Source organism: Silurus meridionalis, chromosome 1, assembly GCF_014805685.1.
Source record: "Silurus meridionalis isolate SWU-2019-XX chromosome 1, ASM1480568v1, whole genome shotgun sequence".
NCBI lineage: Eukaryota > Metazoa > Chordata > Actinopteri > Siluriformes > Siluridae > Silurus > Silurus meridionalis.
In genome coordinates, this window is record NC_060884.1 from 12,862,379 (window position 1) to 12,882,695 (window position 20,317).

Here is a 20,317-nt window from a genome sequence, read left to right on the forward strand (position 1 = left end):
AGGAAACTGAATCCCAGGCACCCTGAGCAGAAACAAATTTGCACACAGTAAAAGAGTGAAGCCTCTAGCAATCAACATTTTTATATTAATGGTTGGTATGAAAGAGTGAGATGTCACCTATTCGTAGGCTGTTACAAACATCCCAGTGCTTTTTACACATTGGCACGTCTGCAATGAAACATCTTGCAGATTATTAAAAAAAAAATAATAATAAAAAAAAAGCACTCAGGGAAAGAAAAACAACTTCACGGTGCATTATATAATCCCCAGCAGCCCCAGATGTCCTTGATGAACATTGTGAAAAACTGCTTATTTCAGGGATATTTATATCTTTCATGTCACAGATTGTTGCCTTTAGTTTTCACCCCAATATTCACTAATGTATTGCAGCCCATCACGATCACAGCAAGTAAGAATATAATTCAATATTTCATTATTGGCCTTTGCGACCATCATAGTATGCACTTTGCACATCAACAAGCCATTTTTCTCTCTTATTGCGTTCTGTGTTTACTCTGAACAATATCTGAGGTCCTACGGCCCTGAACAGTATCCGAGGTCCTGCGTGTTATGCAATATTAATATCGACTGAATGGCAGTTCTGAGAAAAAAAAGAGGAAAAAAAATAAATCGTTACATTCTCATGCGCATAATCTGTGCAGAGAAAAAAAAAATTCTAAATGTTAATGGCTTAAGAAATTTGAATTAATCCATCATATAAAATATACAACGCTTTAACTACAGTTGTAGTTTACACATAGCCAGGACAGGTAGTCCACACACATGGAAATGGTTTAATTTTCATACATCAAAAACCCTATTGTACGTCTGCATGAAAAAATATATAAAAATATTTTTGTACATTCTAAGGACCGGCACCAGTCCGTGGGTCAGTTGGTACCGGGCCGCACAGAAAAAAATACATTACTTACATTATTTCCGTTTTATTTATTATCCGATTTTATCCTATTATCCACATCTGTCTATGACTCACTCTTGATGCATGTCAAGATGCTTCTGTTACATGTCTTACCTACATCCACTACCTTCTTAAAGGAGCTGCTCCGGCCGCTAACACAACACATTACCACTAAATTCAAACCCTACATCAACCCAAGCGAGCAAAATGAACAAGAACACCACAGTAGATTCACGCTTATTATTATATTTAGAAAATACCAGTTTTTATGCCGGTCGTATGATTTTAGTTTGCTGTATTTATCCGCCACACCTTAAAGGCCGGCCCGTGGCGCATAAAAGGTTGAGGACCACTATTCTAAAGGTCCTATCTGGATTTTACTCTCCAAAAACAAACATACATACATTTAGTGGCATTAAAGTACCATGTTTTGCTTAAGATTTAAAACAGTTTTACTTGAGAGATCAAGTTCAAATCAGCCAGGATAGCTAGGATCCAAGGTAACAAGTTTGACTTCACTGCACTGAGAAAAAAATAATAAAATCCATGGGGTGGAATCTGAACTGGACATGATCTAGTTCCTCCTACCTGGGCTAAAGTCCAGTGGGTGGAGACAATGCTGTGAGTTTCAGCCTGGAAAAGTATGGCAAGTGTGTTATTTCATGTTATACGGTGTCCAGATCCACCTGTTGGACTTTTTGTTTCAATTGACCACTCTCTCTGGATGGGAGAGTTGGAATAATGTCTCTCACCCATCAATCAGAGGGACACTGGCCAATTGTTAGTCCTACAACCCAAATAATACATGGTAGACTGGTGATACTATATTGTCCCTAGGTGTAAATATGAGAAAGTGTGCAATTGTTCATGAGTCCCACCATGGAGGCCTTTTGCCAGGTGTTGCTGGGATCGGCTACACATTCACTACGACGACAACCAAAAGAAAGCAGATATGGAAGTTGAACGTTTAAATAAAAACGAATGCGTGTCACAGAAAAACACTGCAGGATTTCCGGTTTAATGGGTTGCAAGGCACATTTAAAACTGCAATATGAAGCCGTGACCTTTCAATATAATATTTTGTGTGCTATAAAATGATCATCCAATTTTCTTTGAATGGTTTTACTAAAGCTTCTGTATCCAACCATCACAAATCTAATGGGGAAAGCCGGAGAGCGGGAGAAGGCTGCCTGCACCTTGCTGAAAGAGTGTCTCATTCTAACAGCTTTGAACAAATTCCAGCAGGTACCGCAAGACAGCTGCAGCAAAAGTTGGGGGAGAGCTGGACGGTGGAAAATACGAGCGAAGACTGAACAGATGTGTCCACAACCAGGGAGTGAAAATTATTCCTTGGCAGCACTGCACATCATCAGGTTCCTTCAAATCCGATTTAGAATGGAAGAAAACGTCTAGAAAAGGTTGGAACCACCAGAAAAACCAAAATATGCCACGTTAGACTGACTGAGCAGGTCTGGCTCTATAGTAGGCGCTGCAAAGCCGGGAAGACGGCCAATTACGGCTACTGCCAGGCATGGAGGTTTGTTGGTTTCTCCATCCATCCCTGCTCCTACTCCCTCCCTCCCTCTCGGATTATAAAGCTTCTGTACTCTATCTTTTTATGGGGGAGCTACTAGCCACATATGCTGAACAGCTGCTTCCATAATACACAGGATTCGGTAGTTTCTCATTCAGTTATATTTCTTATATTATATATATAAAAACTACCTTACTTCATCTTATTTGCGAACAGGGAAATGACAGCTTTATTTATAGCAAAAATTGCTTTATGGTGACGACCTTGGTGCGACTTAGGAGACGGTGCACAGGGCAGGAGTTCGGTTGTGTATGATGGATGAGCTCATGCTCACGCATTGCTCAATCTCAGCCACAGCTAATGATCAGAGACACTTCATGCTGTCCTGGAGATGGACATACAGCACCATGGTGATTCAGACACGAATCACCAGAGTATGCGCTGGGACGAGATTACACAATCAAGATGCTAATATTTGGACAGCGACAAATCTGTTGTTGTTTAGCTGTATACTAGAGTGCACTGGGGTTCAAATTAATTAATGGCATGCACAACATGCAGTTTTATTTGAGATGATCTATACCCAATTTAGCTGAATGTTATAGAAATGACAGCACTTGTTATATGCCGTCCCTTTTTTTAAGGAACCACAAGTAACTAGACAGTTGTCTGCTCAGCTGTTCAATAGCAGGTGTCCTGTATTATTAACTTCACTTACAAATAAACAGATAAAGGGCATCGGTGTGGCATCGGTTGTTCTTAAGTTTTAATAAGCGATCCAAAGAGCTGTCTCGGTCAGGAACAAGAGCCTTTTTTCATTCACAATTCTTCAATGTACCAAATTGCCTGATAGACCACAGAAAACAACTGTGGTGGATGACTGAAAAGTCACCAGATCACTCCAGGACGCAACTATATCTGTGTTAAGTCAACAATAAAAGGAAATATTGAGGCTTTACCACAAGTTATAAACCACTGGCAAGCCTTAGAAATAGGAAGACCACATCAGAGCTAGAGAACATAAAACCAAGCCTGTACAGTTCTAGAATAACATCTTTGGGACAAATAAGACAAAGATGAACTTTTATCTGAATGATAACAGAGAGGATTATTGAGAAGAAAAGGAACTGGTCATGATCCGAAGAATATCACCATCACCACTGTGGTGCGTGTGTGGCTGCCAGTGGAACTGATTACCTGGTATTTATTTATGTAACTGCTAACAACAGAAACAGGATTATTTCTACAGTTTAAAGGTCTGTATTATCTGCTCGCACTTAAAACCCAGAGCTTTACGGTGCACATGGAAAATGACCCGAAGCATACAGCTACAGCCTGAAATGAATGGATAGTCTTAACTGGCCATGTCAATCAACTGATCTGAATCCAAAATGTTTCACTTCCTGAAGGCAAAACACCCAAGACACACCATAAAGACGGATGCAGTAGTCTGGAAGAACATGGCCAGAGAAGAAACCAAGGGTCTCCAGATGACTAAAAGCTTCCGCTCTTTAGGCAGGAAGAGGCGGTGGGTACAAATAAAAAGCAATTCTGTCATTGTTCATTAGAATTGGATGGAAATACACCATTATCAAAGCTATACCTCTGCTCTGAACCATTACCTTATCTGCGATTTAATTTCAACTCCATTAATCATTTTGTCAGGATTAACAAACAAATTTATCACATGCAGACCAAAAGGCATTGAAGTATTACAAGTTGCATGAAGTTCAGGCCTGCTCTCTCGAGCACAATATGGTGGTGTAAATGGAATATAAACCTGAACGCCCAAGCATCTGTGTTCCAGCTAATCATGTGATGCAAATACAGTCTTATTCAAACTTATGGTAGATGTTGTCTCTTGTGCATATTGCTCTTTAAAAAAACATCTGCCTCATTAACATGTGTGTGGAAGACTGATCAGACAAAGCACCCAATGCACCTTCTTTGCTTCTGCAATGGCTCCGAGTCTGGTGTTAAAATAAAATATTCTGACAGCCTCGTTAGGTGTAACTACTTATAGCGAATGCAACCAGTTTTTTCTAGTTCATTCAAAAAGCCTGCCCCACCCACTTCCTCTTCCTCACAAGCACAGGTCTTATAACTCATCCTCTTATTAGTAAAGAGCCACTAAAAACCCAAGCTGAGGGTTTGCGTGTGAGGATCATGGGAGGTCGTTTATTTTATCCCTGTTCTCTTCAGAGTCCATCTGAACAAATTAAAACAGGTTTCAAAACAACAACAACAACAACAACAACAACAGCAGCACTCGATTAAAATTCTGAGTCTCATTCAGATATATCTGAAATATTATGTCACTTATGTAACACTCTTATACTCCTTTGTACAAATACAAAACACTGATAAAAACACACCCACCCTTACTCTATTAAATACTCTAATCATTAGCACTGGAAAAATCCGAAGATTAGCATAAAACGAGCACAATATCGTCCTGCAGAGCGTGTAGCCTTACATTGTGTTCCTAAAACATTTTCCTTGTCCAGCCATCTCCTACCCGATGCTTCGCCACACTTATAATTAGCTTTGTCTGCGTCACACATAAGGCAACTGACCTCAACTCCGAGAGCAAAGGGAGGTTCTAGTTTGCTAAGAGAAAATAGAGATGATGTGTTTCCAGCTTCTCCTTTATATTTCATCACCTCCTTGACGTGCTGTGGATTTGGAGGAATTACACTGTCTCTGCCTGACTGTAACATGCAATCAGACACAGCCACTGAGACATTTTAGGCCAAGACTGTCTGAACGCCACGCAGTACACACACACACACACACACACACACCCGTTTTATTGTTGGAAAAAAGTGGGTGTACTCAAGACAAGCTTAAAAAAAATTTAAAAAAAACCCTGACAGAGGGTCATGCTTAGTTAAAAGCATCTTTACTGATGACTGCTACACAGGATATTAACCATTACTATTATATTACCTCTAAGGATCTTGTTATTTGTATGAACACCTTAAAAAATAGATGAGATTATTACAAAGTAGGCACAGTGGTAACACCAAAACAACAAACCTTGTCTCAATTTGAAGAACATGTTAACATCATACATTTTTAGCCTGTAGAAAACGTATTACCCATTTAGCTCGCTTTTTTTTTTTTTTTAACAGCCCTTTGAGAGATCTGTTTAGAAAAAACAGCCATCAGCCACACTAGAAATTTCACCAAGATTACAAGCAATGGGTAATGGGCTTTGGGGCTATTCTATTAATTTACACCCCAAGAAAAAAAAAAATAATAATAATAATAAATAAAAAATCCTTCATGGTTTGCCAATGGGATAGGGAATGGGATTTTCAAAAAGAATACATAAGTGTGATGGCCAGGTGTCCACAAACTTATGCCGATAGGGTATACAACTGCAGGATGTATATTTGCCGATAAACAACAAGCTGGATGCATCCTCCTGACGCACTATATATAGTCCTGGAAAAGTACTGCAGTCAGTCAGTGTATAGACAGTCAGGATACTGCAGGCCCATAATGATGCATACTGTAATGAGCAGGTTCTTACACTGCTGCTTAACTCTCCAAGCTAAGGTTTTCCCTACTCTGTCAACTGTCAGGTGGGGTTAATTAGGGGACACAGCACATTTCAATTGCTAATCGCATGCATTTAAGGGTACTACAGACCTCCATTCATCCCTCTACTGGTGACACTTAATTGACATTAGACAAAGCGACTGAGGAACACCTTATATTATTAAGACCACTTTAAAACCTAAACACTGCTTTCAATTTTGTTCAAAAATAAGATGATCAGACGGTCACTGAAGCTACTACTGATACTATTGAGTATTAAACAACATAGGCTGTATTCGATTTGCAAGGCCATGATGGCATCCCAGATACACCAGGATGACACAATCATAGCATTTTCAGAGCCTAGTGGGTTACGTGTCAAAGGCAACTTGGAGCAATTGCTTAAAACCAGAGCCAGCAATCTGTCCTTTACGACACAGCATAAAATATGACCGACAAATTAGCTAACCTGATATCAAGGAAATGTTAGAAGTGAATAACACTGGAGGACTAATTTAGCCTGGTGCTTTATTCAGGGCACTCCTATGAATTAATTATACAGGAGAAAATCTAAACTCAGAGCAGCTCAATAAAAAGACCTGGAGAGGGCGAACAGAGCTCCATAACGCCCAGTGGAAATACACGCTTCTCCTCTTTAGAAGTTTTTACCACAAAACAGACATAACGTGTCTCAAGTCGGTTTCGTTTCCCTATTTGTCTTATCCAGTGCAGACGCTTTGGAAAGGCCGGTTTCATAACTTGAAAAGCTTAAACGTTATCAATATTATGAAGTTTATAACAAACAAGACAACTGTTTCACAGTGGTTACATCAGGCACAAAAGACCGGACTAATGGAAGCACCTTTGGACCTGCGCGATACAAACGGATTTCCTTGTCGCCAAGACTGATGAACACATGTACACATGAACAGCATGGCGATCGCAGATCGCCGTAGTCTTTCTACGACTCCTGTTTGTGTCAAGTAAACATTATCTGTTTGCAATTCCCTTTATTGCTCTTTATTGGATATTAACATGACATGCTCACAGCAACAAAAGACTTTAATAGTCTTCTACACAGATTACAAAACTGCACTGCGGGGTACGTCCTCCGATTGAATAATTACCGTTCGCGTCTTGAAGATTTACAACTTGTGCTCTTCTACATCCCAAAATACACTACATGGTAAAAAAGTGCTGGGACACCAGTCTTACCATATGTGGTTCTTCCCCAAATGGGCACCGCCAAGTTTGAGGCATGAATACGTATTGGATCTCTTTGGATGGCGTTTCCCTTCACGAGTACTATGTGACACAAATCTGTTCCAGCATGACGATGTAAACAAAAAATTGTGCACAGAAACCTGCTCCATGCAGATATGGTTTGGAGTGGAAGATTTGGCGTGATCCGTGATAGAGCTCTGACCTTAACAAAGAGTGAAAACCTGTGGGATGTATAGGAGCGCTGACTGGCACACCCCAGGCCTCCTTACCTTTACATCAGTATCTGACTTGTACCTGGATGAGCACAAATCTCCACAAGCACACTGCAAAATCTAGCGGAACATCTTCACTGAAGTATAGAGATAATTATTACAAAAAAATGGAGACTAAATGTGGATCGGGATGTTTACAAAGCACATGTAAATCTTATAGTCAGGGGTCCAAAAACTTTTATACACGTAGTTTATGTGGCGCTTAAATGTTGTTGTTTTTACATCTTTGCACATTCTTCTAAAAAAAGAAGATTATGTAATGTAACATTAAATGAGGTAGAGACTAACCAAGAATTTGCATGTCTGCAGTGTGAATGTTTGCAGGCAAAGACGAGAGGAGACTCGTCACCTTCATGAGTCTTTCCAAGAGTTACACCTGCAGAAGTTACAGGATCGGGGGCTATTTTTAAAAATAATCGCTCATCTTCCTCAGCGCCAAATTATTTTCACTCGACTGTTTTGAAGGGGGAAACAAAAGCCCGACTGCTGTCTACATTGACCTTCTCTTTTTGGGACGAATGAACCGACCAGACAGTGCTATAAATACGGAGCTGTTGGCCACAGGTAATCTGTTTTATTTGTATTATCGTTCCAATAAGTCTACAAATGGGCCAATACAACCAATTACTCAATCTGTGACTCAAATTTCAATTTTAAAAGGTGTTTTTGTTTTTATATATACACACCGTGTTAGTTCTTACAGAAATGCAAAATTGCCAAATTTTAAATGTATACCACTATCAAATAAGTTTAAATAGTTAATCTCTGAATAATAAATGAACTGGTTTCTACTTGTGTACTTTGTTAGAAAATCACTGTCATTCAAAGTGAGTGCTGTTGTGGCTGGTAACACCACCTGATCCTCCAGTTATACAACAATCCTACAATGCTGTGTATATATCAGATGACACTAAATCCAAAACCTAGTCACGCCTTCTCTATATTAAAACCCTGTATTGTAGAGAAACTTCCTTATGAAAACATAAATCAAGTCAATGAGCCAGGGGATTCAAAAAAGACAAAAAAAAAAAAAGGAAGTTCATTTGAATGTGTGCAATTACACTGCAACATAGTGCAAGAGGAGCTGTGTGTATGTGCAGACCGCTCCCTTTTCCTTTCTGAATAACCACGTGGATGTTGCACAGCAGTCAAAACGGCAACAGTCAATGTAAGTTTGTAATGTATAGTGTTCGGTCTAAAGGTAGGACGGAAACTATGTCGAGGTTAAGATGCTCTGTAACATCCTCGGAAGCACTGAAGAGCAAAAGAAAAGGAAAAAAAGGAAGGAAAAAAAATCCGTCTCGGCACTGCGTTGTGTTTGCGTGCACGGAAGCCGTAATGGTTTCTGAATGTCTATGGGGAACTCGAGCTGAACGCACTTAAGTAAGACATTGCTCAAACATCTAGTCCAAGAGTGCTTACATGCACACACTAGAATTATAGAGGTTCCTATACTGCTGACGGTACGCTGTGTGTGTGTGTGTGTGTGTGTGTGTGTGTGTGTGTGTGCGCGTGTGCGCGTGTGCGTGCATAGTCTACAGATAGACTTCTATAAAACGGAACTTGTGCCTTTGGCCAAAAGAATACTAGGGTTGGACAATGGGCCAAAAATATTGTATGATAACCAAATTATTCCCTACAATACACTATAATATTGCAGTTTGCTTCAAACGGAGAGCAAAACAGTTCTTAAAATAAATATACTGTGTAAAACTTAAACGGAAAATAACTATAATTTTAATGATTCAAAACCCAAAACTAAATGTGCATAAAGTAATTATAAAACAATGGCATGGTACCATACCAAAAGTGATGTTAGACTGGCAAGGTTTGATGGTGACAATTGCTTTTAATTTAATATGAATCGTTATACATTTGGCAATAAATAGAACAAGTCTTGCTTCAAACAGGATTAAGGACTATTCTAAGCTTGGGTCATAACCTTGACACTGCGACTGTTTTCTCTAAACAACCCTTGCTGCCAATGTGTGGGCATGTTTCTGCAGACTTGCGTGTCGTTCTCAGGGACACGCGCACATTAACTGCGTGACCTACTTCCTGAGAGGATCTCCATTAAGGCAAAACGTTGGACTGCTCTCTTATCAGCTACTCCTCTTCCTCCTTCAGTCGCTTGTCCTCCTCGAGGCTTAACAATAGCTATTGGGCTGGTTAAAAAAAGCACTACATGGACAGGAGGAGGGATGAAGGTCAATAAGTAAAGGCTTTGGTTGCAAACACTCAGTACACTCATTCAGGGATACGAAGCTGTCTTAACAAACCTCAGTCAAGAACATGAGGCGTTTAATGAATGTGACATTCCTTTGATTTAAAGAAGAAAAAAAAAAAGGAAGTTCAGATTTGAAAATGTGCAATTACAAGGCAACAGATTGCAGCATGAGCTACGAGTGTATCGGCCGCTCGAATTGACTATCCGAATTACTGCACCGAGAGTTAGCGTGAGATCATAATGTACAGCGCTCGAGCTGAAGGTAGCACTGAAACTATGGCTTGAGGTTAAAATACTCGAACATCCTCTGAAGCGCTAAAGAACAAAAAGAAAAGAAAAAAAGCTTTGGAACTGCATTGTGTTCGCATGCACGGAAGCTACAATGCCTGTAATGCCCATTTTCTTCCACATTTGTATGCTGCACAATTTCTGTTGAAACTGATATTGCTCGAAAAAAGATCAAAGAAACATTTTTGATACATTAGTCAAATGTCAAAAGACGGTAAACCTATCGGAGGTCGTATTTATTATCTCGGGCGGAGGAGTCTGTTATGGCAGTATGCAATGCTTTTAACATACATTATATATTTGAGTGTGAATGTGCAATGGGTTTTTTAAAACTACATTAAACACTTTCTTTTTTTTTCTTAAGCCATTAACATGCATTATGTCACTGAGAAAGCCAGGAAAAGGAGTATTTGAATGCAGAGTGCAGGAGCATACGGACTAAATAAGCCTCAGGAGAAGGCAGGTTGAATTCCTGTGTGAGTGGGAGCAGGTATGCAGTCAGCACAAAAGACGTGATGAACACTTCCAAAAAGTCCCCCCCCCCCGTCCATTAAAACTTTACAAATACAGCACAAGTGACACCAGTAGAAAAGTTGCACATGCTACACACTGCTATACGTGCCATCAAAATATGCAAATATACCAATACCACCTATCAGATTTATTAAAGGAAAAATAAAAAAAGTGCCCATCACAAAAGTTTATTAATCATGTTTGACATTTTCAAACATGCTGCTCGGATACATCAAAAAGCGATGCCCTGTTTTAAACAACGGTTTCATTTGGCTAGATGCTGGATTGTGCAATACTCTGCTGACATTTAGCGAAGCTTTTGCAGGGCCTTAAATATTTCCATTCATCATTTCAGTACGCGACATCTGTCAAACGGTCCCGTGCTCCACCGACAAGGCGACTGTTTATTTACCTCTCTCACAGCCACTGGATATTCAAATCATTAACTTTTTTTTTTTTTTCAGGGAATTCTTATATTTGCATTTTGCAGATGGCACATTCCTGGAATTAGTCATTGCGAAACAAACATGCGGAAAAGAGACTCGCTGCTGCAATCCGGGACGCAATTAAGAGCAATTATGTATAAAAAAAAAAATGTTTAATAAAAAATTGGAAGGATGTCATGAAAGTATAAAAGAACATTTTAATCTTTTCAGAATCTTTCCAAAATACAAATGCACTTTCCTACAAAAATCGTTGCTTTACAAATGCATAAAAATATTCCTTCGCTCGGCTCCCTATAACCGACGCGAGCCGGCGAAGCAGAAAGGTGCACTGGATCGAGAACATGGGTTACTTTCCAGTCTCGAAATCAACGTATCTGGGGATTTATGGTTCACACCAGCTTTCGTTTAAATTTGACTTGTAATACAGCCTTACAGTTTTCACCTTCTTTACACTTCTCCTTGAATCCACTTGAAGGAGAACCCAATCTACTTTCGAGACCCCTGTAACTGTCCACCAGCCATCCTTCCCACCAAGGCACAAACGCTCTCTTGAACTCCTGGCCATGGTTAAGAACGTCATGTTTGGGATTGACTGTTATACAATTGCACAATTTTGTTTTTAACTCCGTAATTCCACAGACTTTACACCACAGCAATCAGGGGTGTCGTGACATTTACATAAGCTACGCTGCAGGCAGTGAACCACACAGTCGAGAGAAGAAAAAAAAAAAGAGCATTTTGATGATTCAACTATAGCATGCTGAAGAATTTCGTTACTGCTGGAATTAGTGTGTTACATTTTCTTTCCTTTTAAATATACGTCCTTTTATAGATGAAAGCCAAGTACCATACCATCTATGCATTCATATCCTGCCCTGTCAGCGTTAGAAACTTAACACTAAACCGGGTGTAAAAAAAAGACACACACACACACACACACACTTTGCAGAGGTTCATGGTGCCACAAATCGGTGTAAAAACTGATTAGAGTTTTTCAAGCAGGACCAAAACCAATTCAATCAGAATGCATCATGCTGTCTAGCAGTAAAACACAATCTCTCTTATTATCTGGAAATACGATCAAAAGGATTTTCTTTCCCAACGCGCAGTTTATCCACCTCTCGTTTTTTTTCCCCCTCTCTGTGCTTGTCTGAACGAAAGACGATATTTGTTTCTTGGATGTCCGATCTATTGTTCTGAAATGTACGAGACTCAAAAGGATGCAGTCTACTAAAAGGATTCAGTTCTCCTCTACTCAGAGCTCTCTGAAACTTGTACACTTGTAACAATGTCAGTCTCGACACTGCACACGGATGCAAGCCACGGAACAGCCGAAAGTATAATTTGACGTTCTGCAGTAAACCCTGTGATACACGAGTGATAATGCAGTCTGGACGGTGCGGATGATTTAATCATGGTTCGTCATATCTGTGGTTTTCATGGTGGCTCTGCTGCAGGGTTGAAAACCATGCTCCATATCTGATCATCATGCCTACCTGAAGGTCAATAAATAACCAGGGTCTTCACTCTTTAACTCCTGGTGTGCCGTACGCTCTAGTTTACAGGCTCCACATATGCACGTGACGGGCACTGGAGAAACGTGGAGGAGCATTTTTAGGGAAATGCACGGGCGAGAATCGTGACGTTTCATGGTTGAACACATACATTTTGGGCTGCACACTGATCGGTTCACCGGAGCGCTGTGGGATTTGTCTGACCTCGTTGGGTTCCTCGCATGTACCACCTCCTGTCTGGCTCAAAACACGTCACCGCATGATCACGGTATAATGACAAGGTATGAGAAATAGCATCGAGCAGGAGGTTGCTGGAAACATGGGCATCTAGCTGGTTCGACTTTTTTGTAAAGTCAGGCAGGGTAAAAATAATAATCTGACATAAGAGCCTCGTGTACAACCATAAAAGTCAATCATTGACAAGCGACCAGACAGGGGAGATTCCAGACGGAAAAAAAATGGATCTTTCTCCGCCTGGTTTTGTCCGATTTCTTTTTTTTTTTTTTTTATGGAAATTGAGGGCACCATGCATGTGCACAAACTGTGCCCATAAGTAGAAAGGTTTGGCTGCAAGTGCACTCACCCAATATTGTGGGTTTCCTGTCACATGCATGCAGTGTGTGTGTGTGTGTGTGTGTGTGTGTGTGTGTGTGTGTGTGTGTGTGTGTGTGTGTGTGTGTGTGTGTGTGAGTGAGTGAGAGAGAGAACCAGAGGAAGGGAGGGTGCTGCTCGATCATACTACTTCTAAGTGGCCTTGGGAATAAGAACGAGAGGTTCATAGCTACATGGGAGGCCTTTTTAGTTCCTATTCGACTCATGATGGTCACTTACACATGACTATTCGATCAGACAATAAAAAAGCCTGCTCAGATCCTTCACTTTCAGACTCCAGGCTGAATTCTGACAGTACCAGTCAAACCTCAAACATGTGTCAACGTTTAGATGTTTCCTCAGAATAAGGCATTGATTTAGGGGGGGTCATATAACACAGCAGGCATTGAGTGCTAGAAGACCTACAAGAAGCAGATTCCTGAGTGGTGGAGGAATTGTACAGGCCTGCTCACGTCTACATTAATAAACACTGTAGGTGTGAATTAAGTTTTCACGCAATGTCGTCAGGGTGAATTCCCCCACCGGAAGTGTTCATGTTGAAATGAGGTTTCCTGCCCAACACACACCTTTTTACCCCCTCTCTCCCTTTAAAAAAGAAAGATAGAAAGAAAGGAGAAAAACACGGCGTCGTGTGCCATGACTTACCGAGCAGAAGCAGTTTCACCTCCCTCGCTGCCTTCTCGCCATCTTCACGGAGGTTTTTGTCGATCATTTTCGACCTCTCGGCGGCCGCCTTGTCCTCGGCGCTCACCGTACAGCCCATGGCTCCGGTGTAAACTACCAGCTCGGTGCCCAACTGCGCTTTTCTTTGCCTTTTATAAAATAAAATAATTAAGAAATAAAAATAAGCCAACGGTGTTGTGGTGCCTCTGATTGGGAAAACGGGGGTGGAAAACGTGCGGCTCGCTCGCAGTTCTTCGACTCAAATCCCAAACGGAAATGGTGAAGACGCGACGGATGAACGCAATATGTCACGATTTTTTTCTTCTTCTCCTTTTCAAAAAGTACACGGGAAACGGTAGACGCAACGCCCGCGACTCTCCATCAACCGAATGGCATTAGAAATCCGCTCACCAGCGAACTCCCGACTCAAAAGTTGCCGCAAGGCAGTTTCACGACAGGGCTACAGTCTCTCTCTCTCTCTCTCTCTCTCTCTCTCTATCGCGCGCGCGCGCTCTCTAACGCCCTCGACAAAACCACGCCGCAGCGACGACAGTTACATGCAGAGCGGTAAAGGGCGCGAGCTGGAGCGCGTGGAAGCTCGTATGCACGCGCGCGCGCGCATTCGATCGGTGTATAACGCACGAGAAAGCGCTCGGGCTGGATTCCGACAGTATAACTGTGTCCAGCAGCTATCCTGCGCGATCGCTTTAAATGGCTAGCATCACCAGCTCACATGGAAATCTGACGATGGAGGAAAATGAATATATAAAAAAGAAACCCAGCCCTCATAAACCTACGTCTCAGCGCGGCCACGCCCGGAGCGCCTATCAACTTTATATATGCGGAATGAGGGGCGCGCGCGAGTCTGCAAAAAAAAAATAAAAAAAAACACTCAACACGCTTGGGGTGGCTACTGCGCATGCGCGTGACATCCAGCTGCTAGTGTACATTTGGAAATGCAGAAATTGATTGAGATATATATAAATATATATGTGCATGCATATACACATTTTTAAACGCGTGTCTAAACATGCATGTTGCGTGTGCATGTGCACATTTCTGCGGAACACGCGGTTAAAAAAAAAGCATTCTAAGGATTCAAAAGTTATGGAAAGACTCAAGCACGCGCCAGACCTCCTGATCAGAGAGTAAAGTAATGGCGCCATCGCGTGCATGAAAAAGTGACGCGATTCAAGTGCAAGTGTGTGCACTTTTTATTTCAAGACCACACAAGACTTACTGCTGAATGAGATGAGTAAAATGATCAAGACTTTATGATCTCCTTAGTCACAGGATATCAGTCTTTTTTGCACCACGGACCAGTTTCACGCAAGACAGTCGCATAATTAAACACAATATGGTGCATATCAGATTCCTGGTATGCATATATGATTTAATTATCGATTTAATGATGACATATATAATAAAGATGTAACCCAAGTCACCATAATGCAGAATTAGTGCCATCTTATTTTATCTATGCATAGAAAATCATCCTACAAACTGAAACAAGTGTGTTAAATTGGCTTAGTTGTTATTAAAAAAAATAATTATAATAAAAAAATAGACTTTTTAGACTGAAAAGTCAATGCAATGAAAACAACATAAATTTGAAAGGTTTTATTGTTTCTGTTGGGTCTTGGTGGTCGGGGGCTTTTGCAGTACATCACCAAATATACTGTATCTACAAGTCAGATCTTAGATTTTAAGACGTTGAAGAGTAATGGAGAGTGTGTTAAAGAAGTGAAGAAAAGAGTGCAGGCAGGGTGGAGTGGGTGGAGAAGAGTGACAGGAGTGATTTGTGATAGAAGGGTATCTGCAAGAGTAAAAGGGAAAGTTTAAAGGACTGTGGTGAGACCTGCGATGTTGTATGGTTTGGAGACAGTGGCATTGAGTAAAAAACAGGAGGTGGAGCTGGAGGTAGCAGAGCTGAAGATGATGAGGTTTTCGTTGGGAGTGATGACGATGGACAGGATTAGAAATTAGTTTATTAGAGGGACAACTCATGTAGGATGTTTTGGAGACAAGGTGAGTGAGGCGAGATTTGACATGTGCAGAGGAGGGCCATGGGGTATATCGGTAGGAGAATGCTGAGGATGGAGCCACCAGGAAGGAGGAAAAGAGGAAGGCCAAAATGGAGGCTTATGGATGTGGTGAGGGAAGACATGCAGGTAGTTGGTTTGAAAAAGGCAGATGTAGAGGACAGAGGGGTATGGAGACGGATGATCCGCTGTGGCGACCCCTAATGGGAGAAGCCGAAAGAAGAAGATCTGATCAACGGTTGAGAGTTTAACTCCCAAGAATAGAAAATAACCACTGCGCTCTTATGCGTGGCTTTTAACCTACAGCTGCTGATGTATAAATCACGTTTTTCTGGTTAAGGGTCACAACTGTAAGACTGGATGTAACAGGATGTCACAAATATCTTGGTGGCCACCTCAACAACAAGCTGGCCTGGAAGATCAACAGAGAGGCTATGCACAAGATGGGGATGAGCAAACCTAAAGAAAGCTTAGGTCGTTTAGTGTTTGCAGCAAGGTGTTGGAGATTCCATACCAGTCTGTTGTTGCTAATACATTAATATCCCGGGTTAGTAGGGGTGGTTGGAAAGGCTGGCCGGCAATACTGCATTTCGATGCTGTTACCTGTACTATGCAATGACACAGTCATATCTATCTATTGTATCTATCTATTAGAAGCAGAGAAAACCAAAGGAAATGATTATGAAAGTTAGCTTTGTGCTGGGATGCCCCTGGGCAGTTTTGAAGTGGTTGTGGAAAGGGGGACACCAATCAAATTATTATCTTTTTTGGACAGTAGAGCACATTCAGTAAAAATCAGCTCAGCTATTGCAAGGAATGGCAAAGGCCATTCTTACCAACAGTGAACACCCTGTACAGCAATTCATCGCTGTACTGAGACATTATTGTGCCCTAGAACCTTTTCCTAGAATAAGCTCATTGGACATATGTGACGTTTTGCACTAAGATGCTGCTAATCATATCACTGCACTCTACAACCGTACGAGCACAGCTAATCTACTGCACAACATAGTTCTATACCTGCTGTTTTGCACTGTTTGCACCATGCATTACACTAATCATTCATCTTCCCTGGGGTTGATACTCCATTACTGCACTGATACACTCACATCACTCATAGGACTTGTGTAAATGTGGCTATTTTCAATTTATTCTTTATACTGTTTATGTCAGTGCTGCCTATTTATTTACATGTTCCCACAGTGGGAAAAGTATATCCTTTAAATGCTGTGTCAATTATAATGAAATGAACATTTACTAAAAAAACAGAATTATATTTATATAAATAGCTATTTGTTTATTTGTTTGTTAGATTTTTTTTCTTCCGAAAGCTGGCATTAAATACCGATTATTACTCATTATTTTTATACTTATCATATTTATTACTTTTGGTGTCAATGGTGAAAATCACTATCAGCTTTTAAAATAGCCTTTATTTATTATATAATTTTGACTCTGACCCAATTCCAGAGGCCACACGACTTTGAGGCAGGTTTTTTTTTTTCATTCTTGTTATTTTAATAGATCGGTCTGTGTCAGTTCATTGCTAACATACTGACAATTATTTCTTTGTTCGTTATACCAGTCAAAACTAAAACCTAGTCTTTCAATATCAAAACACTGATTTCACCATAAATACCATCTGTCATTCTTATTAGAAATTTCTTTTTTTTTATAGAAAAGTTTGATGGGAGATCCTTTCTTTATTGTTCAATTAAGAAAATGTACACTTTCCCACTTAATAAATGACAATAAATAAATATTGGATGCAACATTCAATATTTTGTAAGATTAAGATTATATTTGTCTTAAAGTACTAAACTAGCATTAACAGTGTTTAAAAAAATCAGTTTTTCCCAAATTCATAAACAAGTATTTACAATTAAAGTAACAATTTCTACAATTCTTTTTGAGAGTGAAAAAAAAGTAAAAAAAAAAAAAAAAAGTAAAAAAGTAAAAGGGCAGAATGTTATTCTGAGTGTTATTCACAAATCTGTTATCCATTCGGTGAAGTGTATCTAAATTCATGCATTTTACTGAATTAACAAATCACTGAATCATGTGACTTGCATTATAATGGCTACAGATTGGAATAGGTTGAGTTATAGATGGCCTGTATGTTCATGTTTTGGGTGTGTTTATTTACACAGGAGATGTGAGTTAAATTCTGAAGAATTTCCCTAAAGGAAATGTTATTTTAACACTGGGCTTTTTCTTTTCTTTTCTTTTCTTTTTTTTGATTGCAACCCGCACACATTTTCCACTTCTCTTATTGCCTTCCCTTTCTTGCTTCTAGTTACCACAACAGCTTCTCTGGAAAAGTACAATAGAGATAAACAATATTTTCTCTAAAAAAATTGGAAAATATTTGGGTTGCTTAGGTGTTTTTTTATGGAGATGAAGATCTGATGATTGCAAAGGCTATAGCATATTATTCATTACATCCACGTGGAAGATATGAATAATATACTATAGCCTTTGCATTAATCAGACAAATGAAAATAAATAAATATTGTAGGGTATGCTAAAATAGCCGAAGCCAATCAGCAAACTGGTGTTCATTCTTGGCTTCAAGATAATGAACACCAGTTTGCTGATTGGCTTTGGCTATTTTAGCATCGAGGGCAGTAACTCCTCTGTCTTTGACTACATACCAGTCTGACCATGGACCAACAGTTAAACCAGATTCAGCAGCATCTAGGAATTTATCCGATTTGGCATTTACCAGTGTAAATGTACCTCAGATAGTCTCTACACAGGCTATATCAGACCACCTTACCTATTAATTCAACTCAATTCTATTTCTTTTGTATAGTACTTTTTTACAATCAACATTGCTTCAAAGCAGCTTAGGATGGTATGAGGAAGAAACCTTGAGAGGAACCAGATTCAAACGGGAACCCATACTCGTCTGGGTGGCACGGAATGTCCATTCATTGTAATTACATTATTGAGGTGTGTAGTAATAGGTGCGTAAATGCAGATCTATTCATGCAAACTGTCCTGAGCCACTGTAGTAGACTGTTGATGTTAATTCAAGTCAAGTCAAGAAGCTTTTATTGTCATTTCAATCATATATAGCCGACGGAGTACACAGTAAAAGGAGACAGCGTTTCTCCAGAACCCTGATTCTACCTAAAAGAACATAGAGTGACATCACACAACATAGAGCTACATACAAAGCACAGAGCTAAGGACTTAAGTAAGTTGTCCAAGCCACAGTGAAACCTGGTGCAAACAGTGCAGACAAAAGACAGTGTAAACAGACAACACAAGTCAGTTTAGCTACTGTATAGTGTTATACGGTACAATGTGCAAAAAGAGAACTGTAAACAAGAGTGTACTTGTAAATATAAACACACAACGTGGTGCAAAACAGCAACAGCAGAAATCGGGTTAATCGAGTTAATTACAGTCCGAGTCAGTCCTCAAAGTTCTTAAATTGCTAAGCGGCTTAATGGATCTTTAGGCTGTAGGTGGGGAACCATCCCCAGCTGCACAGAGTGGTCTCAGTTGAGAAGGACTCCATCCAGAGGGAGGCTGTCTGGATGAACCAGGCAGATCCGCAGAGAAGAAAGGACAGGAACATTTGTCGCTGGAACCTCATTAGTGACTGGATTGGGGTAAATGCTGATGTATAGTCTAAAGCACTGTATACGCTTTTCTAAATAGTTTCAGTCCTGAAGAATTTTAATGGAAATACTCTATTGGAAGATTTATTTCAGGTTTTGGATCATCTGATATACCACTCCTGTTCTCCATGGTTGCCCTGCGCAGATTGGCTTTGGCCCACCTGTGAATTTAGTGATATTGTCACTTAGTGATACAGTGTCTGTATATGGCCCAAATCCCTACTGACACACTGATTACATTCAGCAATGTCGTCTTTTATATGTATAGCATGAACATCTATTTCCATTTGAATGCTGCTGTAACCCTATTTTTTTTAAAGGTTCCTACACAGCTATCAGCCCCTTTGTGATAAAGCTGATCAAAACCATGCTCTTTGCAGTTTGATACCTAAACCAGATCATGGTGTCATTGGGATCCATGTTTCTCTATAGCCTAAAGGGACCCATAATGTACCTTGATGTCAATTTTAGAGGAGAACCTACTACTTCTAGGCCTTACTTGGTGGCATGGCACATGTGGCAGTGCTTCTACCTGGCATTACGGAAGGGTGGAATTGGTAGCGTCTCATGCACACAAGCACCTGATTATATATAAATCTAAGGATGGGATACAGTTTGTAAAGCTTTAAGTGCACTCCACTGTTCCTAGATAACAGCACAGAGTTTTAAAGGAGACCACTATGTGATCTTCATTTTGGCTACATGATGATAACGATATCAAGCGTGCCTTTTAACTGTGGATGCTATATCTGTGATATAGACGGGTTAGCCGCTAGCATCGCTGCAACTTCAACTTCCTGACCAGTTCTTAAGCGGTCAATAACATCATCGCCAGTATCAATTGGGCAATCCGTGACATAAACCATTCAATAAATGTTAATCTTT

At 40.3% G+C, this 20,317-nt stretch overlaps 1 protein-coding gene across 2 annotated transcripts in view; it reads right to left on the reverse strand.

Moving 5' to 3' along the window:
* Nucleotides 1-14,594, reverse strand: part of gnai2b (guanine nucleotide binding protein (G protein), alpha inhibiting activity polypeptide 2b) — a 45,124-nt gene extending 30,530 nt beyond the window's left edge. The window contains exon 1 of one of the 2 annotated variants that reach the window (XM_046845339.1): nt 13,741-14,594. In XM_046845339.1, coding sequence (XP_046701295.1) covers nt 13,741-13,858 — 118 coding nt within the window. In that variant the 5' untranslated portion in view covers nt 13,859-14,594. The remainder of the gene's footprint in view (nt 1-13,740) is intronic. The other variant, XM_046845330.1, reaches the window with a different exon arrangement.
* Nucleotides 14,595-20,317: the final 5,723 nt, after the last annotated feature.